The sequence below is a fragment of the Marmota marmota genome, unplaced genomic scaffold (genome assembly GCF_001458135.2).
Source record: "Marmota marmota marmota unplaced genomic scaffold, marMar, whole genome shotgun sequence".
Classification (NCBI taxonomy): Eukaryota; Metazoa; Chordata; class Mammalia; order Rodentia; family Sciuridae; genus Marmota; species Marmota marmota.
The window spans coordinates 1,161,431-1,186,230 of record NW_026000037.1 but is presented as its reverse complement, the minus strand read 5'-3'; the positions used below and the strand labels follow the sequence as shown (position 1 = coordinate 1,186,230).

General features: G+C 47.6%; 1 protein-coding gene across 5 annotated transcripts in view; it reads left to right on the top strand.

Annotated features, from left to right (window-relative positions):
* The window catches only part of Trpc3 (transient receptor potential cation channel subfamily C member 3), a 118,738-nt gene that overhangs the window by 75,696 nt on the left and 18,242 nt on the right, over nucleotides 1–24,800 (top strand). For all 5 annotated transcript variants that reach the window (XM_015479006.2, XM_048811992.1, XM_048811990.1 and 2 more), the window contains 5 exons: nucleotides 1,941–2,712; nucleotides 9,322–9,507; nucleotides 18,715–18,879; nucleotides 21,227–21,443; nucleotides 22,661–22,894. In XM_015479006.2, coding sequence (XP_015334492.1) covers nucleotides 1,945–2,712; nucleotides 9,322–9,507; nucleotides 18,715–18,879; nucleotides 21,227–21,443; nucleotides 22,661–22,894 — 1,570 coding nt within the window. In that variant the 5' untranslated portion in view covers nucleotides 1,941–1,944. The remainder of the gene's footprint in view (nucleotides 1–1,940; nucleotides 2,713–9,321; nucleotides 9,508–18,714; nucleotides 18,880–21,226; nucleotides 21,444–22,660; nucleotides 22,895–24,800) is intronic.

Here is a 24,800-nt window from a genome sequence, read left to right as displayed (position 1 = left end):
GACCCAGACTCTCTGAGCTCTGAAAGGGCAGTGCGAGCAAAGCTCTTCTCTGAGGAAAGCAGGTAACCTAATTTGCCCTGTTCTGCCGTGTTCGCAATACTCTCTCCGCAGGGACTTTGAGTACCAGCCTTGGAATGGAAAAATAGATATCGAGTTCCCTGGTGAAATCGTGGTGATTTTCCCCTTCTCAGACACCTATGCCTATTCATCTTATTAATGGTCTGTAATAGCTCATGTCTCACCTCTCAAATTGCCTTCCTGTAGGTGCTTTGGAGGAGATTCTCAGCCACTGTGCAGTTTCCAAAGTTCCTTGCGGGCCGCAGTCCGCAGGGTGTCAAAAACACATGAAGGTCATTCCCTGCAGAGGTCGCGCATTCTAGAACATAGATTTAGATAGATCAACAGAGGACAGCCCAGTGACAGGTTATTAAAGAAGTATTTTAGATGTGCAAATGCTGTCTGAAGCTATTCTAAGGAACAGAATATTGGACAGGAGGGACTCTGGGTCTAATTGGCCACATGTCAGTGACAAGGAAGTCAGCCATCTATTAACAGTGAGAAAGCAAATTGAAATTTCCTAACTCTGACTGAGCGGGTGATGTACTTTTTAAATAAAAGACAAAACAAAATGACAATAGCTACAAAACAAAGCCACCAGCCTTCCCTGTGCCTCAGTTTGCCTCTCCTTAAAGCAGAAAGGCAGTTTCGATTTACATCACAATAAGGAGAAAGAAAATAAATACATAAAACACACACACACACACACACACACACACAAAAAAAAAACCCGACTTTTAAAGGAAAGTTATCTTGAGTGCTTCAGTCAGCAGAATGTTGGCACTGGGAAAAGGTAAAGACATGGATTTGTATGATCATTGTGCAATCTTCAATGGCCACTAAACACTGCACCAATCGTTAAGATATTCCAGATGATCACAATGTAAAATTATATTATTTATTTAGCATCATTTTTCAGAGACTCATAATTTCTTTTAAAAAGCTTTTAGCTTTTCATTCATAAGCTTATGAGCAAAATCCAGAGAACTTGATACACGTGTAGTGAGGAAGCACAAGGGAATGGAATTATTTACCCAACCTCATAAAAAAATTGATGTAAACCTAAGTCCCTGCACACATCAATTAATGACATGGCTTTTATAATGCAGGCAAACCTTACCTAATGAGGTTGGCATTAGGATTTCAGAGCACATTATTCTAGATGTTCAGTTAGTACCTAGATACTTTATTCTCAAAGTAATACTAGGGAACTTTAAAACAAAAATCAAACCATATCCTATTAGTTCAAAAGTGCAAATATATAGGTAATTAAACAACTCTCATTACAGGACAATTATTTTCAGCAAAGTAAATCCGAATCCATACTTGAATTTATATTTGCTAAATCTTGATTAGGTCATTGAAAAGACAAACCCTGTGATTTATTTGGAGGGAGAAGGGGAGTTCCCCTTAAGAGGAGAAGTTAAAACCAGTATCTTACAAGATGGATGCTTGGCCTAAGTGCCAATCTGTGTGTGTGNAGCTGTGCGTGGAGAGGGTCGCTGTGCCCTGACGCATGAGTACACAAGCTTCTTCAGTGTCCAAGCCTGGTGCCTGGGTGCCAAGCACCTGCAGCCTCTATTTCCAAGACTTTAAGAGGAGGAGACGGTTACTGCCACAGGGCAGGCTGGCTGAACGCCGGCATTGCCAGGGTCACCGGAGCGGTGGGTGGGTGGGTGGGAGTGGTCTTCACCCGGTTATTCCATGCAGAACAGCAGTTTTCTGGGGACCGGAGCTGTTCTCCGAAGGGCTCCCTGCCGCCCTGGGGTCCGGCGGCTCCTTGTGGCTGCGTCCTTAGAGCCGGCCTGGCGGGCCCGGCCCGGGTCTGGTGCGCGGCGACCGTGCGATCCCCGGTCCCACAGCTGTTCTGTCCTTGCGCCTAGGTCCATGGAGGGGAGCCCGTCCCTGAGGCGCATGACGGTGATGCGCGAGAAGGGCCGGCGCCAGGCAGTCCGCGGCCCGGCCTTCATGTTCAACGACCGGGGCACCAGCCTCACGGCTGAGGAGGAGCGCTTCCTCGACGCCGCCGAGTACGGCAACATCCCCGTGGTGCGCAAGATGCTGGAGGAGTCCCGGACGCTGAACGTCAACTGCGTGGACTACATGGGCCAGAACGCGCTGCAGCTGGCCGTGGGCAACGAGCACCTGGAGGTGACCGAGCTGCTGCTCAAGAAGGAGAACCTGGCCCGCATCGGCGACGCACTGCTGCTGGCCATCAGCAAGGGCTACGTGCGCATCGTGGAGGCCATCCTCAACCACCCCGGCTTCGCGGCCAGCGAGCGCCTGACCCTGAGCCCCTGCGAGCAGGAGCTGCAGGACGACGACTTCTACGCCTACGACGAGGACGGCACGCGCTTCTCGCCGGACATCACCCCCATCATCCTGGCCGCGCACTGCCAGAAGTACGAGGTGGTGCACATGCTGCTGCTGAAGGGCGCGCGCATCGAGCGGCCACACGACTACTTCTGCAAGTGCGGGGACTGCACCGAGAAGCAGCGGCACGACTCCTTCAGCCACTCGCGCTCGCGGATCAACGCCTACAAGGGGCTGGCCAGCCCGGCCTACCTGTCCTTGTCCAGCGAGGACCCGGTGCTCACGGCCCTGGAGCTCAGCAACGAGCTGGCCAAGCTGGCCAACATCGAGAAGGAGTTCAAGGTGAGCCCTGTGCGCCCGGCCGCTCCCTGGGCTGCCCACACTAGGCCCCGGAAGCTCTAGATTGGGCTTCACCCAGTGGATCTTAGGTCACCAGGGATTGGAGCACCCTCGGAGTTGATGTGACGATTTCCCCTTGTCCATGATAGTGCTGTGATATTCACTCTGGGGATGGGTATATTCTGAATCCGAGCTACAATTCTGGAATCCCTCTGTGTTCTGGGTAAGCGTTAAATAAAACTCAAGACCTCTCCACCCCCTTTGACCAAATAAGATTTGGTGTGACCTTCCCCCTTCCCAATTCTTCCTCCTGTCTTGCAGTTAGATGTCCGGTGACACCCAACACAGAAGTAGTATTAGCTTTTTGGCTTGTTTTTATTCCCGGGGTAGGGGTGGGGGTGCCTGGTCCCTGGAGGAGCTGCACGACCAGGTCCATGATGGGAGTGGACGCTCCTATGCCTTCCCTCTGCGGTGATATGAGTTTTGAAAGCCCTCTTAATGGGCACAAGTGTTTTGATAGCCCTTTACAATCAAAGATCAAGAGGATGATATAAAACACTATTAAAATCATTTCGTTAATGTGACTAATGCCTCTCCCTGAATTCCACAAATGTCTATTCAGAGGGTGAGACATAGATGTCAGGTCAAGGCAGAAACCCAAGGACACCCAAATGGGTTGCCTTAATGGGTTTTTGTTGTTGCTGTTAATGAGTGAACATTTTTATTCCGCTTTAATGGACTTTTTAAGTGAGTGAACTTTTTTCTGGACCTAATTTCCAGTCAAGCAGTATTATTTTTATAAAGATTATATATTAATGAGAGACTTTTTTCTCATTGCTGCATCCTCCTATGCATTTTGAATGGTTCTAGCTGTTAAACTCTAGGGCAAAAGTGTATTTCGTACTTCTGGTAAAAATCAGTCAAACTCTTCAGCAGTTCTTGTCTCCCACTTTTCACCTAAGAAGATGCAGGCATCAATTCCTTGAATGATTTTCTGGGCACCGTGTTAATTTTTTGGTTTAGTGTTGTGGTATCAAATCACAGGAAGAGTGGTTTGTCTGTCTTTCACATCTTAACATTATTTTTCACATATAAGTGAGATTTATTCAATGTAACTAACAGCATAATTCAGGTTAAGGAAAAACTGTTTTCCTCTGGGGTTGCAAGAAAATGGTGGCAGAGTGGTTTTCTCCCCTGCTTTCCAAACACCAAATTTCCTACCTATTCATCAGACCTTGCTAGATCTCCTGGTGGAGATCTAGCCTTAAGGTAATCTTGTTAATTCATTCAATTTTTTTTCCTGATGCAAAAGCTAGACATAGTTATTGTAAAAATCTTTTCAAAAAACATGGGAAAATACAAAGAAGAAAATGAGTATCACCTTATATCTATTCCCTTTGAAGACATTTATTATGTGGTAATTGAAAAGATTTATTTCCTTGGATCCAAGATGAAAGTCTTTTAGATAGAATCCAGGTTGAAAAAGTTCAAAACTTCAAACTGGCTAGAGAGAGTAGAAAAACATTTGGGTAAAATGCTTCTAAATATCAGGGTTTTTGTTTTGTTTTGAGACAATAATCGAAACATAATTCTGGATTTGCTTATTTGCCACCATTTCAAAAGCACCACGAACCTTGTTTTTAGTTTGCTTGATGTATATTGAAAGTCTGCAGAAGAAATTCTATAGACAGGATTATTTTGAAAGATTCTGTAATTTACTAAAGATGGCCATGTTTGCAGTTTTCCCAGGGAAGGCACGCAGAGAAGCAGTGGCCAGGCGTTTGTTAGTCCTAGTTTCCCCCGAAGCTGGCTAAGTCCATATCAGTGGTGCTGGGACTCCACTCTGATGGAAGAGTCGCTTCTGATAACCTTTCAGGGGTGGGAATATCGCAGGTGCAGCAGCCCACAGGGACAAGCACAGGGAGTCCCAGAGGACAGCCATGGGGCGGCCACACACTGAGAATGGGCCAGTGTTCCCAAATCTCCAGTTCCTTTTCTCCTTGCATGGCAAGTGGGTGTAGCCTGACCGCCTCTGAGCCTGGGAGGACTGTCCTCCCTGCAGTCAGAGCCTCCCAAGACTGCCAGCCTCCCTGCCCTGACCAAGGCGCGGTTCCTCCCCTGCGCCCCGTCCTGGCTGTTCCCTTCTCATCTCTCTCCTGCTGCCCCTGTGCCCTCCCATCCCGGGCGCCTGGCATCTGTCAGGGCTTTAGACAGAAAGAGAAGCTGGTGCTTTCCCAGCCTGACCCAGACTCTCTGAGCTCTGAAAGGGCAGTGCGAGCAAAGCTCTTCTCTGAGGAAAGCAGGTAACCTAATTTGCCCTGTTCTGCCGTGTTCGCAATACTCTCTCCGCAGGGACTTTGAGTACCAGCCTTGGAATGGAAAAATAGATATCGAGTTCCCTGGTGAAATCGTGGTGATTTTCCCCTTCTCAGACACCTATGCCTATTCATCTTATTAATGGTCTGTAATAGCTCATGTCTCACCTCTCAAATTGCCTTCCTGTAGGTGCTTTGGAGGAGATTCTCAGCCACTGTGCAGTTTCCAAAGTTCCTTGCGGGCCGCAGTCCGCAGGGTGTCAAAAACACATGAAGGTCATTCCCTGCAGAGGTCGCGCATTCTAGAACATAGATTTAGATAGATCAACAGAGGACAGCCCAGTGACAGGTTATTAAAGAAGTATTTTAGATGTGCAAATGCTGTCTGAAGCTATTCTAAGGAACAGAATATTGGACAGGAGGGACTCTGGGTCTAATTGGCCACATGTCAGTGACAAGGAAGTCAGCCATCTATTAACAGTGAGAAAGCAAATTGAAATTTCCTAACTCTGACTGAGCGGGTGATGTACTTTTTAAATAAAAGACAAAACAAAATGACAATAGCTACAAAACAAAGCCACCAGCCTTCCCTGTGCCTCAGTTTGCCTCTCCTTAAAGCAGAAAGGCAGTTTCGATTTACATCACAATAAGGAGAAAGAAAATAAATATGATCCACACGCAGGGTGATGTTTGAGAGCAGGAGGATACTCTAGGAGTCATCTGCTTCCACAGACCCCTCATTTATAAATGAGGAAATCAAGGCTAAGTCCCAGGTCCCATTTGCTAAGCCTCGATTTGAGTGTCTTAGATCCCTGTTCTAGGAATTATAGCTAGAACAATAGACCTGATGATACTGAAGCACCTCTAGTACTTAATGTGTACCAAGCATTTAATCCTTACAGTACTTGTAGAAGGTAGGATTATTCTCATCAGAGAGGGTAAGTAAATCCCACCAGATTACACAGCAGGTCAGTGGTAGAAGCAGGGTTTGAGTCCAGGAGTCTGACTTCAGGTTCTAAGGGAAGCCAAGCTCAATCACTACACCTCCTCCCTCTTTTGCTGTTAGAGAAAGGACCCTGGAGAACCAAGCCTACTTAGAGTTGAATTTAGTTTTCCTCTTCAGGACAGAAAGGGATTGGAATGGAGATTAGACCATTTAAATTGAAAGAAGTACAGCTGAGTGTTGATGAAGACTGAGCTCTGCAGTCACTGCTTTGGCTTGAGCAGGTCCTGGGGGTTTGCAGCGCCTGCCCTGTACTGTGCCGTGAGTCCCTCTGCCAACTGGAGGGCCATGGAAATGGAAAAGCAGCACTGTGAAGACCATTAGGCAAAACTTAAGAGAGGAGTGTCTTAGAAATGGTAACCAATCATGATCTGAGCTGCGAAGCCACTGGGCAGGACCTCAGAGTGGAATGAGCAGTCAGCCTAGGCTTCACACGGATGCCCTTCCGGGAACTGACGGCAGGTGCTGAGCTTAGATAGAGCTGTCTGCCTTCCTGAGGGCTCCCAGTAGCTCTTAGAAATGGTGCCCCACGATGGCAGTGAAGGAGATTCCCATTAGCTGGTCCTGGTGGTGCACGCCTGTAGCCCCGGGTATTCGAGAGTCTGACAAATGGGTTGCTTGTGCCCAGGAGTCAAGAATTTCAGGTCAATCTGGGCAATGCAAGGAGACCTCAGGTCAAACAGACAAAAAGAGAGAGAAGAAGGGGAGGACAAAGGAAGGAAGGAAGGAAGGGTGGACCATCGTCTCCAGCTATGATTGTTTTCTGCACTTTGTTATGAAAACAAAACATTGTCCTTGCAACTTGCATAATTACTAATTTTTTGTTTCTTGACTGACCTTTTGGTGAATGTGAAAAAAATTTACACAGCTTTTCTTAAAACTGGACACTTTTCAGATTATGATTTTAAAGGTAATGAGTCAGCATTTAGGTATCACTGCAAAAGCCAAGTGCTGAGCTTTCTTCCAAGCGGGGAAGCAGCCTCTTTTATTTCTGATCGGTGGAGAAATGGCCATTCTATGTTTTACAAATCTTACAGAACGGTCTGAACTGAAGAGTAACACGAGAAAATTTCATCTAAAAAGACTGTATTAAAAAGGGAGCTTTCTATGGAAACGGGCATGGATTTAATACTTCTGTGTGCTATAATAGAATATTTCATTAGTCTTCGGGAATGGAGGGCAGGTGGAAGTTTAACTGACCCTCTGCTTAGAAACCAGAGACTGGACATTTTATTAATTTTATCAGTTGCATAGTACCAACTTGAATGGAAACCAAAGATCGAAGTTTTATTCATTGTATCTGTTCCCTTATGAGAGGAAAAGGATTAACTGTGACTGTTCCGTATCTAATCTCTGATATCTGAAATGGAAACTGTGTTAGTTGGGGCAGCCTTTGAACAAATCCTCTTTCCTCTACTTCTTTATTTTAGTTGGTGCAGTTTTGCCCATAAGATCAAGTTAAATATTTAAAGGAAGAGAATTGGAATTCTTTGTGTCTTCTTGCAAAGAATGATTTCTGGAAGCCCAGGAATTCTACAGTGCTAAGTATTGCTTGGTTATACAGACACAAGGAGTCTCAGAATGTGTTGAAATGAGGAATTCTATTACCCTCAAGTGTACCAAATTAAATTATTATCTGGATGGCTTCCGTAAGGGGCTAGAATTTTAGTTCACAGAGGTAGAGCTGAGGTTTCTGAAGGTGAGGCACTTTCCCAAGAGATGGTCTTTGGCACCTTGACCGGAACCCAAGGCTAGAAATAGAGCTGCCTTCAGGAGGCAGCAGGGACTGCTGTGGGCACCACTAAATATGCAAATGAAATTAAAAACTCACAGATTATTTTTAGCAAGGTGTTAGTTCCAGTGGCCTGGAAATTTTTCTCGCAGGTATTGACTTTCTGTAACCCTTGAGATTTCAATTATGTATAATCAGGCATTTCTCTCCTAGTTCTACTGGGAGTGATAATGTGCCTTGCAGACAAACCAGGAAGAAAACCCTCCTCATACGGGTGGGAACCCATTCGATCCTTCATGTTTATCAGAAAACATTCTCAAGCATGAGCTTGGGTCAGAACCACTCACAGGTTGCTGGGCCCTCCTCCATTTCTGCATCAGGACACCTGGTCTGAGAACTGTGCTTTGAGAAGCAACCTCTCCGACAAGGCAAGAGATGGCGACCTGGACGGGGTCCTTCCACATGTAGTCCATCTTCCATGTCCAATTGCCAGTCAATAGATACAGTGTTGTTTGGGCTTTAGAATAACTATTGTGTGTATAAAACAGATACAACTCTTTGATCCTTTGGTCTTTCAGCATTGCCAATTAGCCAGCATCACTTAGTAAGAACCAGTGAATTATGAGCACATCACTTTTTTTAAAGCAAATGTAAATTTTTTTATTTTTTGTAGTGATGGTGAATCAAACCCAGGGCCTCACACATCCTAGGAAGTGCTCTGCTACACTGAGCTACATCGCCAGCTAGAATTTTTAATCAGCAAATAATAATTTTATATATTTATGGAGTACCATGTGAAATTTTGATGTATGTGTGCAACGTGGAATGATCACATGAGCAGTTAACATATTCATCACCTCCCTTATCATTGTTTATGGTGTGATACTTGAAGTTTACTCTCAGAAATTTTGGTTTTTTGGGGGGTGGGTATTAGGGATTAAACTCAGGGGCACTCAACCACTGAGCCACAACCCCAACCCTATTTTGTATTTTATTTAGAGACAGGGTCTCACTGAGTTGCTTAGTGCCTCATCATTGCTTAGGCTGGCTTTGAACTTGGAATTCTCCTTCTCAGCCTCCTGAGCCCCTGGATCACAGGTGTGCGCCACTGCACCTGGCTACTCTCAGCAATTTTGAAATATTACATATCACAATAGTTACATTGTGGTAACTGTAACCACTGTGCTATGCAATAGATTTTGAAAATCCATTCCTCCTGTCTAACTGAAACTTTGAACCCTTTGTTCACTATCTCTCCATTCCCTCCGCACCCCAGTTAACCATTATCTGTTCTTCACTTCCAGGGGTTGGGGGGTTTAGATTCCACATGTAAGTGAGATCGCATGCCTACTGTTTTCAGAACTGTCCCACGTCATTGGGCAGGTCATAGAGGGGAACCTAGCTAAGGGGTAGAGGAGGCAACTCCAGCCCTCTCTATCTCAGCAAGACCTCCTGTCTGGGGAAGGGACACCTTTGCTAATCCACACACACCTAAACGCTTCCCGCTGGGTAAAGGGAAATCTGTTGTTTTAAGCAGGACTATAAGAACCTCTTGTTTTTAGAACGACTACAGGAAGCTCTCCATGCAGTGCAAAGATTTTGTGGTGGGCGTGCTGGACCTCTGCCGAGACTCGGAGGAGGTGGAGGCCATTCTGAACGGAGACCTGGAGTCTGCGGAGCCCCTGGAGGTGCACAGGCACAGAGCGCTGAGCCGCGTCAAGCTCGCCATCAAGTATGAAGTCAAAAAGGTGAGTGGACGCTTTGCCATGGACTGAAGGAATTCCTGTTACTTCGTGAAAGACATTGAGTAGAGAATCCAGGTAGAGCTGCAAGATAAACATCTAGGTTTGAATCCTTTCCACTTATTACCCATTATGGGTCCTTGGATAAGTCATAAATCTATAAGTTTCAGATTCCTCATATAAAAGGAGGACATTCCCCGTTATGTGTCTCAGGTTTTGGTGGGATTTAAACGGATGAAGATATGCAAAACATTCTGGCAACTGTTGCAATTTCAACGCAATTAATACCAGTATCTGTAGCTTGTATACATGTAAGTATAATCACTGTGCTATGCAATGGATTTAAAAAATCCAGTCCTCCTGTCTAACTGAAGCTTTGAACCCTTTAATCACCATCTCTTCATTCCCTCTGCACCCTAGTTAACCACTTGTTCTTCGCTTCCAGGAGTTGGGGGGTTTAGATTCCCCGTATAAGAGAGATCACATGCCTACTCTTTTCAGAGCTGTCCCATGTCGTTGGTACTATTACACTGACAACAGGCTGGGGGACTCACATGTAAGGTACTATTACATTTTTTCTCATCCTAATCTTTGCAGCAAGACTATGTTATTATTTATTCTACTATAAAATAGCTAAGATAGATGATGAGGTTTCTCTTGTACTGGAAAACTGAAGGTCACTGGCTTAAATGACATGTCCAAGGTCCAGAGCTATGGAGTTGGTCATATAAGTATGAGAAATTGAAAGTATGATTATTTTTATTCTGATTATTGCAGAAAAACTGTTAGGTATATTTATAAAACTGTTAGGTATATATATTTTATTTATTTCTAAAACTGTTAGGGATATATATTAAATAAATAGATAATTAGATAATGAAGTATTAGATAATTCATGAAAATAGTAGTTGCAGTATTTTTCACTATAATAAAATCATATTTATCCAGAATCCGACAGTTTATCCATGTTGTAGCTGAGGGGGTTTCTTGGTTTCTTTGTTCTGTTTTTGTTTTTTGCTGTGTGTGCTTTAAATGGAGCTGACAGATCATGAAGACGTTAGCTATTATTAGAACAGACATAGATCTGGATTCGTGATCAGGTCAATGACCAGCACGGCTTCTGTCCTTTCTGCAGAGTGTCATGGGGCTTAGGAGGACAGGCATCGGAGCCACCCTGCAGGACTCAAGGCCTGATGTTGCCATGGGTTCCCCGAGTGGCCAGTGGCAAGTCACCTGGCCATCTAGGCTCCATCTGCTGGTCAGGAAAGTGGGGACCATAACAGTGGCTAACATTCGGGTGTTTGATGGTTGGTTACAGCAGATACAGGGGGCTACACGGTGTTTGCTCAATAAGCATTAACTAATAACATTTCTCCATTATGAAAATTCCTGCTCAAAGTGAATGACCTTTAGGCAAGATCAGTCACTAAAGACATGTTTTGGGTCCCTTGTGCTGGTTCCAGTCCTTGGTATCAGACGTAGCCAATTTTAGCAGGAAACCATGGAGTAAGGGGTGTTAGGAAGCTAACAGAACCAGAAGGAAAGGTGGAACTAAGCTGGGCTTCTAGAAACTTCACTGGAACTGACCTGGACAGGGAGTTCCTGTGGCCCCAACAGAACAATTCTGCGGCTGAGTAGACAGCGGGCTCCTGCACCGTGGAAAGGACGCTGTGAGTCCCTCAGCCTGTTGTCAAAGGGCCCTTCCAAGTCATACCAGCCAGGAGCTCTTGGCAGCAAGTGAGGACGGGGCAGTCTCCCTGCACCCTCGTGGACACACACAGGTGTGCACACACATGCACAACACGACCACAGTGTGGAGAGCTTTGCATGTGGTACTACGTAGATTCTGTTCAGACATTAATGACACATCTCCCTTTCCTTAACAAGACAGTCAGATGTGAAGGTTCTCAGCAAAGATCAGAGCAAAATAACTTTTCATGGAAATTATTAGTTGCAAGGTAATTAAGTTGGCTTGACCGCCCTCCTCTCGGCGCATCCTTGCTAGTTGAGGTTTCACTATGTTGGGGGAAAAGATAATTTCAACAAGATTGATAGTGGCTGTTTTTAGAAAGTTGTCTGGACACGTCTTCAGGGAGCTTGCAATATGTGGTCCTTCCGTTTGGCACCTGAGAGAAGAGAATTGATTCTGCTTGTCTCTGTTTTTTTATCATTGCTGTGGAATGTCGTGTTGGCAGAGATAGCTCATCTGCAGACGCACACCTGTTAACCAAGCTGTCTTGCAGAGTGATTGTCCTTCTCCATGTTAATTTTAAGCAAATTGGTGCATAGGTCACAATGCGTGAGGTGTCATTAATAATAAATTTGCTATCAGTCAACCACCAGGAAACAAACAAACAAACAAACAAAAAGTATTTAGAACTGAAAGGCGACTTAGCACTTCATAAGCATTTCTGTTCTGTTTGTTTTATGCCGTAAGGAATATTGAAGCCTTTGGTTTGGAATCTTCACTCAATAACAGTGTATAAGAACTTCATTCTAGCTAGGCATGGTGACACACCTATAATCCCAGCTGTCCTGGAGGCTGAGGCAGGAGGGTCGTAAGGCCAACCTCAGCAACTTACTGAGACCCCCCCTCTCGAAATTAAAAACAGAACACCTGGAGGTGTAGATCCTGGGTGCAGTCACCGTCCTGGGGGGTCTCTGTCCTGGAATCCCAACACCGCCCCAGCTCTCCCTTTCCTCTGCTGTCTCGGAGGCTGGCTGCACTCTCCGCACTCCCCGCTCCCATCTCCACCCCAGCCAGGAGGAAGAGCATCACCCCTTCCACTCTGCCACTTCCCTCACCACCACCTCCTTACTAGTCCCCAAGCAAAGCAACCTCTAGATGATAAGGACACGTCTGCCCACTGAGGCTCAGAGCTGGTCCACAGGGCTCCCAAGTGACATCATGCCTTATGGCCCCCTGTCCTCAGTAGCCTCGTGACTTCATGCTCATTCAGCCGATATTCCACCGTGGACACTGGCTCTATGCCGTGGAGGCCGACAACTTAGGACTTCTTTCCTCTGCCACCTGCCCAAGGGCTGCTCCCTGCTTTACTCCAGAAGCAGGCCATGAGCCTGGACCAGCGCCGAGCCCCCAGAGCCCAGGTCCTGCCCAGGTCCACCCATGTGCTCCATCAGGCCTCACAGAGCATCCACAGGCGATCAGCAGAATGAAAACGCAGAAGGCCGGAACAGGAAATATGCCACTGTGCTTTTGACGTTTGTATGGGAAAGAAGTTTCCCACATGAAGGCAAAAGAAGTCTCAGAGCAGAACCAAATGATACTGCACCCCAGAAAGATCACAGACAAAACAGTGAAGGACCAGGGCTGAGGTGGAGGCTCCACAGTGTGTGCTCACCTAGCACGTGCCAGCCCTGGTTTCTGGCCTCAGCACCACATATCAATAACTAAATTAAATAAAGGTATGTGTCCAACTACAACTAAAAATTAATTTCTTTTTAAAAAAAGCAAGGGACAAACTGGGAAAAGATTTTTCTGGATTGTCACTTACAGAGGATTGATGTTCTTAATATCCAGAGGGCTCAGAGAAATGTGTATGGAAACGTCCAGGGCCGGGGGACAGTGAGCAAAGGCTCCAACACATGACCCCAGGAGAGGAAAACTCAAGTTTCAGTGTTTGCTAACATGCAGACCCTGTGCTCCCCTTCCCTGTTATCAAAGAGTCAAAGCCACAGCTCAGGGGAAATGGGCAAGCCTGTTCACCTCTTCCTGTCAGGGAGTAGATTTTGATGCTTACTAATCCTAGAACTATTTCTGTGGGATGTCCAAAGCAAACCATGAGGCCAGAAGGATGATAAACATTGCTATTTACATAGATGGGCACACTATTCCACTAAGAGCATGGAATCCAGTAAAAATGAAATTGAGTTTCTGAAAATTAACTTTTGGACAAAAGCATTAACTTTGTCCAATTAGAATAATGGACTCTGCCCCTAAAAAGGCTTTTGAGTTCCAATCCTGGCTGAACCTCGGTCCTGCTCTGCGAGTGAGCCTCAACCCCTGCCCTCCACAGGTGTGATAAGTGCCACCTGGGAAGTGTCCCAGGAGCTGGCTGTTGTGGCTGATGGCCCTGGATCGTGCAGACCACTTAATCTGTGGACCTGCGATCCTGAGAGGAAGCGTCCCCTGGTCCCTCTCCGTGGTTCCTCTCCCTGCATAATGGGCTCAGTTTCATTGGCTGAGATTTCGTCTAAGGAAGGGACGTGAAGCCGTGCAGGCCTGACAGCCCCGCAGCCACCGACTCTGTGCCCTCGGCCAGGCCCAGGGGCTGCCCCCGCACCTCTCCTCCCCCTGGGCTCAGGCACCCGGACCACAGCAGGCCCTCAGCCCGGCCCACAGTCTGGGAAACCTGTACAGTTTAGAAGCTTTACGTTTACATTTCACAACTCAATGAACTGTAAAAAGAAGTTGTCCAGTTTTCACTCACAAGAATATTTTCTTTTAAGCTGTATGAATTGGGGCTCTATCCGTGTCATTAAAAACAAAAACAGAGTGTTCCTACCACGTTTTTACACAGCAATTTGATATGTGAATATCGTGAAATCTGATTTGATGAAAAGACGGTGTAAAATGAAAATGTTTAAGTGTAAACCTATTTAATTGTTCTGTCTAGCTTGTCCTGATTGGTGGTTCAGTTTACAACCTACTGGTCATTTGGCAGGAAAAAAAAAAACCTTTGTCCTAGAGTGCTGTGGTTGCTTTGCTCCACCAGAAGATCGACGTTTGCTTGGGTCAAGCATTCTTCCTTCAAATCAGAAAACCTCAAATAAGGGTATTATGTTTGTAATGACTTCAATTCGCTGGTCCACTAAAGTTGGGAAACAACATACAAATTCTATCCAGCTAGCTGTGGTGTGTAACACAGGGACATTTTTTAGAAAGAAAAATAGTTTTAAGAGATAAAGGTCAGTGCCCTATTTTGAAGTCATTGGAAAGTGAAAAACTCATCTCCTAGAGGGATTAGTTTTGTTGGTTTTTTCCCCTTACATGCTAATACTATATTTGGTTTTATCTTCTGCTTTTGAAATGCCCTTTATATGATTGTAGTAGAATTTTAAATTGTTGAGAAAAATCTATTTGCATGAACTAAAAGGAATACAGATGTCATGGAGGGTGAATTATCACAAATAAAGAGAGGTAGAAGTAGGTGTGTAGGAAACACACCTGCTGGGCTGAGTCTTAAAGTATGACACACAGAGCAGACACTGTGACCTGGGCTGGCATCTAACAGGCTGGGAGATTTGCACTGTGTGTCCAAGTCACAGCAAGTCAGACACTGACCCTCACGTTTGCTGTGTGGTAAGGACAGGTTTCTGTCGGGGGTCTGAGGCCGTGCAACCTTTATGCAGATGTGATTCATGCCATCAAATGCATCTTCAGGTCTGAGGATAAGCAGGCAGGAAGAGGGAGAGCCACACCACAGCTTCAATGTTTCTATCCTCAGGGTTTAAAGCCTCAGAGTATCATAGTCCTGGTGCTGCTGTAACCGAATACTTGAGGCTAATTTACAGGAAGAGGGATGCATTCCTCAGAGCTCTGGAGATGGGTTAAGTGATCAAGAAAGCATCAGCAGGTTCAGTTCTGGTGAGGACTGCATCCTTCAGACAGGCAGGCACTGGGTCCTAATGCGGCAGAGAGTGAAGACAAGCTCGCTAACCACGGCGCAGGAGCTCTCTCTGTGAGGTTTCATCCCTTCAAGGAGGGAGTGGCCCTCGAGGCCTCCTCAACCCTTAGTAGAGGGATTTCTGCTTTTGTTTTAAGAGACAGGGTCTTGTAATGTTGCGCAGCTGGCCTTGCACTCCTGAGCTGAAGGGATCCTCCTGCCTCAGCCTCCCGAGAGCCGAGGTGTGCACCCTACACCTGGTCACCTCTCAAAGCTGTCACCTCTTAAGAATATCACATTGGCAACATCCAAATTTTGGAGGAGACACATTCAAACCATAGTCAGCAGACAAGCCCCAAGGAAATTTATCCAGAAATCCCAGGGACACGGCCCACGTGTCTCCAGACCTCACGGGTATTCTGTGCCTCACAGAAACCCTTGACTTATTAAAAAAAAAAAGGTGCAAGGTTGTGGGGCTGGGGCTGTAGCTCAGTGGTAGAGTGCTTACCTCGCACTGGGTTCGATCCTCAGCACCACATAAAAATAAATAAATTTTTTAAAAAAGAAACATGATATCCTTAAAAAACAAAAAGGTGCAAGGTTGGCTTTCCAATTTGGTGACTTATGTACTCAGCCTGTAGCTTTCCTTCCTGTGCCAGCCTGGCCAGTGTTACCAGGGGTGCCCTTTATTTCTGCCTGTCCAACTTCCCACAAATGCAACCCCCCAAATTCCAAGACATGTGGACCAACATCCAAATTAACACTGTTTCATTTTCAACTCTGACCACGCCTGTCCCTTAGCGACAGCTCGCTGTGTGCCCCACGTGGAGTCCCACCTCTGTGACCACGCCTGTCCCTTAGGGAGAGCTCGCTGCGTTCCCTGAGCAGAGCCAAGCCCTCTGGGCAAGGCAGGTGCCCCCATCTTTATCTTCTTGTGCCAAGTGCCCAGCACAGTGCCTGGCTCTCACAAGGTCTCAGCCATTCTGATGAGTGAATGAATAATGAGATGGACATTGGGAGCTGGACAGAGGGGTGACGAATAAGAAAATGATACAAATATAGGACCAGGGCGGGGGTGGAAATTTGGAGTTCTCATCAAGGGTCCTAAGAATCTCGTCACATAGACCCGGGAAGTTGTCACCTTGATTATACCCATAGATTTCTTTCTCCTTCTCCTCCTCCCCATCCTCCTCCCCCTCTTCCCCCCTCCTCTCCCCCTCTTCCCCTCTCCTCCTCCCCCTCCTCGTCTTCCTTCTTTTTTCTACAGCTGAGGATGGAACCCCAACTCTGTGCACTGTGGACCAGTGTTCCACCACTGAGCTACACCCCAGCCCTTTTTATTTATTGAGACAGGGTCTCACTAAATTGCCAAGTCTTGCCTCCAACTTGCAATCCTCCTGCCCCAGCCTCCCTAATAGCTGGAATTACAGGCATGTGCCACCACACCCAGCACTATACCCAGGGATTTTATCATTTTCGAATAATGACTGCAATGTTACATGAAATATTGTTTTCAAAAGGCAGAAACTTTAAAGTGCAACAGAATCTTGGTCTGGAAAGATCTAATGAGTACTTAGCATCTGGCAAGCACTAGAGTGCATAAGGACCTCGGATTTGTATAACTGAATGAAAGGAATTTATAATAAAATGTGTCTTAGTTTGGGCCACTATAACAAAATACCTTAGCCTGGGTGATTTATAAACAAAAGAAATGTATTTCTCACTGTTCTGGGGGCTGGAAGGGGAGCTCAGGGTGCAGCAGGGTTGGGCTCTGGTGAAGGTGCTTTTCCGGGTTGCAGACTGTGATCTTCTCATTTACCCACATGTGGCAGGAAGGGGACTCTTACAAGGGCACTGATCCTGCCATGAGAGCTCCACCCTCACGGAAAGCAAAATGAAAAAGAAAGAAAAAGAAACAGAGACAGACCCCACGGGTCAGCCATGCTTAGTTCCTCAGCGGAGGGCAAGTTTTCAAGAGAGAAAATGGCAGCTGGTTACAGTAGGGTCTGCGTTCCGGAGGGTTTAGTGAGACTGAACCACAGCAGAATGTGTGGACGGGGCAGTCGGGGCACAGTTGTGAAAGTCCAGAGCCTTGTTCTCCTTTTCTCCCTGGGGGTTCACTCACAACCTGATCACTTCCCCACACACCCTCTCCTGACACCCTCACATCAGGGGTTGGACACAAACACTAAGTCCGTAACATATAAATATACATTGACCATCAAACAAGAAAAGAGCAGCCTCTTGCAAGCCGTTAAACCCTCCAAACACCACTAGGTAGTGGCGTTGCAAGTAATTCAGTTGAGTATTTCAAATATCACATCTGTGACTGTGTTCCCTCCGCTCTGTCAACTGGCCCTCGAGTCCTCTTGCACGCGGCACGGTGGCAGCTGCCAGAGCTGTCATGCCTGCATCCCGGGGTGGGCGCATGCAGGCTCCAGCCAGGGGTGGCCATGCGGGGGTATCGTGCCCAGGGGTGTGCTCCTCGTGGACAGCTGCGTGGCTTGAGGAACTGCCTGGGTCTCAGGCACCGTTAGGGTCACTGGCCAGAGCTTGATGGACGAGGAACCCTTGGCCATTGGGAGCTGCGGCTGCTCTCTGCCTCTCCAAGTTCCCAGAACATTTTGTGGGCGCATCCAAACAGGTTTGTTGTTATTGTTTATTCTGGCTTTCCAGAAGACAGTGAGAATTTTATTTTATCATAGTAAAGGCTCCTTTAAAAAAATCTGTTGGCGCTCATAGTCTGCTTTGGAATGACCTCCAGATTCCCAAGCTTGGGCATTCAAAGGAGGGCGTGTCTAGCACCATGGCAGCTTTGGGGCCTGGGAGCTTTACCTTGGCCTGATATTGTGCTGCCCGGAAGAGGGCAGATCCCTGAGAACCCCGGTGCCTCTAAACGATGCAGGCAGATGGCGTGGCGAACTCAAATGGCAGGCTGAAGTCAGTGACACTGGTTCATTTTTCCTGTAGTCATAAAAGAACTGCTCGGGATGTTTGTGTTCTTCTCGCCTGCGATGGAGGAAGGCCCTGCAAGAGGGCAGGTTTCTGAAATAGAGAAATCACGTGGATGCCGGCCCCGAGGCAGTGGGCGTGGCCCCGGCACCACCTGCAGGTTACTGGTGCTTTGCAGGTCTTTGGGTTTTCAGTGACAATACCTACACACTCAGAGGGCACAGCGTCTCTGTATTTCTCATACATGTGGCATTTTAGGGCTGCTCGAGACATTTAAAAACACCCTCTTTCAGCAGTAGTCGACAATAAGCCAAATACCTTCTGCGTTTCCATTGGCACTGAGTGCCAGGAGCCGGCAGAGGGCAGGTCGCACACTTTCACAAAAGGAGCCAGGCGCCACTCACACTGCACTCAGGAAGCAGTGAACGTTGGAGGGTTTCTGTCAGAAAGAACTCTGATGAAGGACAGTGTCAGTTCCACCCCGTCTCCACATTAGCTCTGCTAACAGTTACCAAGTAGCTTCGGAAAATGGAGGGAAGGCAAAGGAGGATTCTGCGGAACCTCCAGGGCGCACGTGCGGGCCCAGCTGAGCGGTGTGCGCGGTGTGGTGACTTCTCTCTCTCCCCTTCCCCAGTTTGTGGCGCACCCCAACTGCCAGCAGCAGCTCCTGACCATCTGGTACGAGAACCTCTCGGGCCTGCGGGAGCAGACGGTGGCTGTCAAGTGCCTGGTGGTGCTGGTTGTGGCCGTGGGCCTCCCGCTGCTCGCCATCGGATACTGGATCGCCCCCTGCAGCCGGGTACTGGCCCTACACCCTCCTGTGTTGGCGCAGTGTGACCCTCTAGATGAGGAGAGAAGGGAGCTTCACGCTCAGGGCTTCCCCTGGATGTTAGTTCCCTCGCGAGCACAGATCTGTGCCGCATCTGCAGGCACAAGGCACGCAGGCTCAGGAGGAGAGAAAGCCCAGCGCATTCAGGCCCACTCTGTTGACAGCTTCATAAGCAGAGTGTTGACCGTGCTGGAACCAGAAGGGACAGCCCCACTGTGAGAACCAAGCAGTAGGTCATCCGGAGCCGGCCGGAGCCCGCGGGAGCCACCTGAGGCTGGGTCCCAAGCCCACTGAGGATGGGCTCTCAGCCTGGGGCCGAGTCAGCTCCCCTAGCCCTCTGTACCTCCAGACACATGTGGGGGCTGTGACATCATCTGGTTTTGCTTAGGCCATCTGTCCCCTACCCTTCCTCGCCTCTGGGCCTGCTCATGAAGAGCTCTGCAGTGGGGCAGGAGAGGCCCCTGAACGGGGCAGGGGCGGGACCCAGCCTGGCCCGCGGAGTCCAGGGAGGCTGATAAGGCACTGCTGGAGGGAGGAGCTGCTCCCAGGCCGCTCAGTCCTGTTCCCTCTTCCAGAACCTGGTTTTGTTATAATGGGGGCAGTGTCAGGCAGAACGAGTCACGGCCACTTACAAATGGCCCTGGAAACCCATGGGCACTCTGGCTAGACTCCTGGGCAGTCCTGCTCCGGGGCACCGTGTGTGTGTGTGTGTGTGAGAGTGTGAGTGTGAGTGATTCCTCATTCCTCTCACCTCTCTGCTGGGCTGCCCAGGGCAGCCGAGGGCAGAAAGCTCGTCATTACGGACCTCTTGGACTAAGTTCTTCTGTTCCATATTGTGGAAAACTACTTCCGGATTCTTCACCTCATAAACACCAAACCCTGAGACATGAGGACAGCACCGCGGGATGCCACCATCCTCCCACCGGCCTCCCTCTCTGTGGGTGATGAACTGGAGCACTCACATGTCTCCTAGCAGCTCACCAGCTAGGACAGGACATCAGGTTTGAAGTGGACATCTGGCGCCACTCCTCACAGGGTGGTGATCTCTCCTGGGCAGAGGGGGTGGTGGGAGTTGAGTCATTCCTTGTGCCCCCGTTTATAGCTGCTGTGAACCACCCATCCAGGGCACAAAGGAGACAGCAAGCATACTCCACACCTGCCCCGTTACTCAGAGAAGTACACAGCTTCCTCTTCCACCTTTAGGAGAAGCAGATGCTGTGGACAAGCTGCCCCATGTGCCCTCTCCACGGCTATGGACAGCAGTGTGACACGGCAGTTTACTCCTCTGTGTCCAGCGTAGAAGATGTGAATTCTGCCAAGTGCCCTCCTGTGTCTCCAGCCCCAGCAATACTGGATGTTCTTGGTCATTTGTTGACATCAAACTGAGGCTCTGGACATTTGTTCAAAGTTCAGTCTTTCAAATGCAAACCTCAGTGCTTTTGAGGTCACAGACTGAGTTCCAGGCAGGAGCTGAGAGTGTGGACTGGAGAACTCACTTGATAAATCTACCGCATGCTCAGGAATGAGGACCGCGGAGGCCTTGGAGACAGGAGGAATTGTTTTTCATTTCCATTAGAACACGGGACTTTTAAGGACATCATGTCCCAGGGGATTTTTCAGGAGTCACCTAAAAATAATTACAAACTGAACTTTAGAATAGCTTTTGCACTATAGCATAATTTTCCAAACTCAGAGGATGACTTTTAATTAAGCTAACCTACTTGGAGGTTTCAATTATTGAGGTGGTAATGGATAAAATATTCATTTTGATTCTAATATTTTCTGTCTTTTCATATGATACAAGGTATAATGATTTTGAAGTATTTAGAAATGAGAACTCGAATTACTTCTGCTGTAGTAACTATTTTTTTTCAACCCCTCAGAGGGTTTTTAATGCCCTGAGTCTACAAACTTCTAGGATTTCAGTTACAAAGCATTAAAGAACCGCATAGGGCATATTCAAAGTTTCTTTCCAGCTGCAAGAACTTTGATTTTGCAAAGTCTCTCTCATGAAGAAGGAAGAAGAACTGCACATGTCCTGGGACCCCTGGAAGTGCATCTGCCAGTGTAGTTGCCTGAGGGAAACTAGATGTTGAGAAACAATGAATCCCGAGGAGGCCTTATTAAATCAGTTTTCAACCAAGAGTCTCCCTGTAAAGATTAGCTTTCACCATTATAGCTCTTCAGGAACAGAAGCAGGTCTTTAAAAGTGCTCCCATTTCCTTTATCTGTTGTCTGTATATGAAGTGTTAAAAGTGGAAGGCACATTTTCTAAAGTGAAATTTCTCTGTCTCCCCGCTGCCCCGTCTTGCTCCAGCTGGGGCGGGTTCTGCGGAGCCCTTTCATGAAGTTTGTGGCACACGCGGCCTCCTTCATCATCTTCCTGGGCCTGCTGGTGTTCAACGCCTCCGACAGGTTTGAAGGCATCGCCACACTGCCCAACATCACAGTCACTGACTACCCCAAACAGATCTTCAGGGTGAAGACCACTCAGTTCACGTGGACAGAGATGCTGATCATGGTCTGGGTTCTCGGTAAGGCTTTGATTTCAAGTACCCTAACTTTTACCAAAAACTAGTTGTCTAAATGATTGTCAGTTTCTGCTAAAGCTGCTATGCCTTCCCTGGTAAGGACGTCACCGGTGTCAGGTGAGCTAAGTAACAAAATAATTGAATAATTTGGTACATGCCTATAAAAGTTATGCCTTAACTTATTCTAAGTTTTTATGATTAACTTGACCTGATTACAAGTTTACCATGTTTCAGAAATCTAACTTCAATGATTGAACACAACTAAGTTTTTAAATGTAACTCACTGTTGTGATCAGTCATTCAATTGAAATGCTTATGAAATAAACCAGCAGCTATTAACTGAGGACTAAAGAACCTTTATGTTGCATTTGAGAGATTTTTAGGAGTTTCCATTTTCAGGATGTTTGTTACTTTGCTTTGCAGTAACCCATTTTGAGTACCTGTGTTAAAGTGAAAACTTAAACAATGTGAAAAAAATTCTGTTGCATTTTAATAAGAGCATGTTGGAACAGGTTGGTCCACTGATCACTGATCCAAAGTCATCTCTGTCTGTTTTCTCTCTTCCGTCCTGTGTGTTTCTTGGTGTCTTCTCCTTCCCTGAGTTGATGGGCTTCTTATCCCTTTCACTGGCTCCTGGTCTCAACCTGGGCCAAGTATTCATCTTATGAACTTTGTTTTGGTAAACTCCCCGGTTACTGTGCCCTCTCACAGGGCCATCTTGTGCCCTTCTCCCCTCGAGGCACTTTCTGCCTTCAGTTTCGTCCTAAGTAGGCACCTTTCTCGGGGGTTTGTCTTGTCCTGGGATGCTCCTGGCCTCCCCAGCATGGGACGAGCAGGAGTGGGGAGGGGACAGTCCAGCTTCCTGGGTGGCTGGGGAGCCCGTCATTAGGATTCCAGGTGACTGTCTCCTGCGGGGGCTCGTTTCCCCAGTCACCATGGCTTGATGGTCAGCCACTTGGATTTTTGTAGGGACACCTCTTCTTCTGTCCTCCACGAGTCTCACAGGGAAGCTCCTCTGACCTGCCTGCCTCCTTCCTCCTCTCTGCACCTGCCACAGGTCCCCATCTGGGTGGCCACGTGGAGAGCCCTGTCTCTGGCTCGGCGGGGTGTGTCCCTCCCGAGGGAAGCCCTTCCCCCCAGGGTGGGCCTGGGTCAGCAGGCGCCTGGTGGCAGCGTCCCAGCTGAGCTGTGCTCTCATGCGCACCTCGCTTCCCACCCAGGGATGATGTGGTCTGAGTGTAAGGAGCTGTGGCTGGAAGGGCCCAGGGAGTACATCCTGCAGCTGTGGAATGTGCTCGACTTTGGGATGCTCTCCATCTTCATCGCCGCCTTCACGGCCAGATTCCTGGCTTTCCTTCAGGCAACAAAAGCACAGCAGTACGTGGACAGCTATGTCCAAGAGAGTGACCTCAGCGAAGTGACGCTGCCGCCTGAGATACAGTACTTCACCTACGGTGAGTGGCTCGCTGCGGGAGGAAATGCCAATCAGGAGTACGGTACCCCCCTCCATCCAAGGCGGGTATGTCCCAAGGCCCCCAGTGGGTTCCTGAAACTGCTCAGGTCTATATATATATATTGTTTCTTCCCACACATAAATATGTACATATGGTAGATTTAATAAGTAAGTTAGGCACAATGAGATTAATGACAGTCATAATAAAATGGAAGAATTATAATAATATATGATAATACAGTTGCTAGCATCGCTTCTCTTTCTTTGGGCATATTATTAAATAAAATGAGGGTTTCTTGAACAATGAACACTGCAATACAGTGACAGTGGGTCTGATCACCTAGATGGCTCCTAAGTCACTGATGGGCAGGTAGCTTATACCACACGGACACACTGGTATTCATGTCCTACGGGAGACAAATTGGTCTGCACAGATTGAGCGTGCTGCTCAGAATGCTGTGCCATATAACACTCAAACATGGTTTATTTGTGGAAACTTCCACTTAAAATTTTCAGATCACAGTTGACCATGAGTAACTGAAACCACATAAGCCCCCCCTTAAATAATGGACCACTACCATGTGTTAGTGTGAAAGGTGTGTTGCACATTTGTGCACAGTGGACACAGCATGAGTGCACACAGTGCACACATCCATGGAGTCCATGAAGCCAGATCCTCAGGGCCCAGAGTCCCTGAGGCTGTGGGTTCAATAGACAATGGAAGTCTAAACTGCTTTAAGAGCAACGTGAAAAAGACGTAAGCTGAGGTGCCGGGGCGCTGAGGCCAAGAGAACTGCAGCTGCCGAGACAGCAGACACACGTGGCACAGAGTGGGGCTCTTGCCGGACTTCTCTGTCACCAAGAGCAGGGGCCCCCGTGGACATCCAGGTGAAAGGTGGCGGATGCCCTCTTGCCCAGCACAGACCTGTCAGGTGCTGTTTGCTCCCTTCCCTGAGCTGCGGTGGCGATTTTCACCTATGTGTATAAATCTAAGCCCTGCAGAGCCGGAAGCTCAGGCGTGGAGCGTGTGTTCTGCCTGGAGGATGACTGTAGAGGCAGTCAGGGTTCCCTGGGGGGCGAGTCCAGGTTGGAAGGCTGGGCTCCTGCTCTCACGTGCGAGGTCTTGCAAGGTGTGGAACTGAAGCGTGGTGTCTCCTACTGTCAGCAAGGATTTTCACCCAGCAAGGACACTGGTTCAAACGAGCCAAGGATCACCATTTGCACTTAAGAATTAGTCTTTATTTGTGTGTTATCTATGTCTTGACTGTTTCCATAACTTATGTGTCTTGAGTTTATCTGTGTCTATTTAATGGCTGTTGTCTCAAGGGGACTTTGTGACTGCTGGCGTTCCCACCTCCTGGACAAGTGATTCTGATCATGGTTTTGACTTTCCAAGTCTTGGCTTCTGCATCTCCAAGAGGTCAGCATTTGCCACATGCTCACGGGGCAGCACGTGACAGTGACGTGCTGGGAGTGTTCAGTGAATGTTAACGTTTCTTATTGCAATGTCCACAGTGTGTCCATGCTTTTGGAAATGACCCAGTTCACACAAAATCAACCACACAGTTCTTCACTGACCTGCCGGGGAAATGGATCTACTGTAGACTCAGTAACCTGGAAAGGCTCATTAGGCTCTTGTTGTGAATCTGCATCCCCAATCTTTACCCTTCCTGGCCCTTTACGTCCTCTAGAAACAAGTCAGCTTGCTTGGCCTTCACCTGGCAGCACTACTGTGGCCCAGTGACACTCTCCCTCAATGCTGTCTGAGATTTCACTTGCATAAACTGATAGACGAACTAATTTCCCACCAAACATGGGAAAGAAGTTTAACTTTGGGCTGGGACAATAGCTCAGTGGCAGAGCGCTTGCCCTGCACAGGTGAGGCACTGGGTTCGAGCCTCAGCACC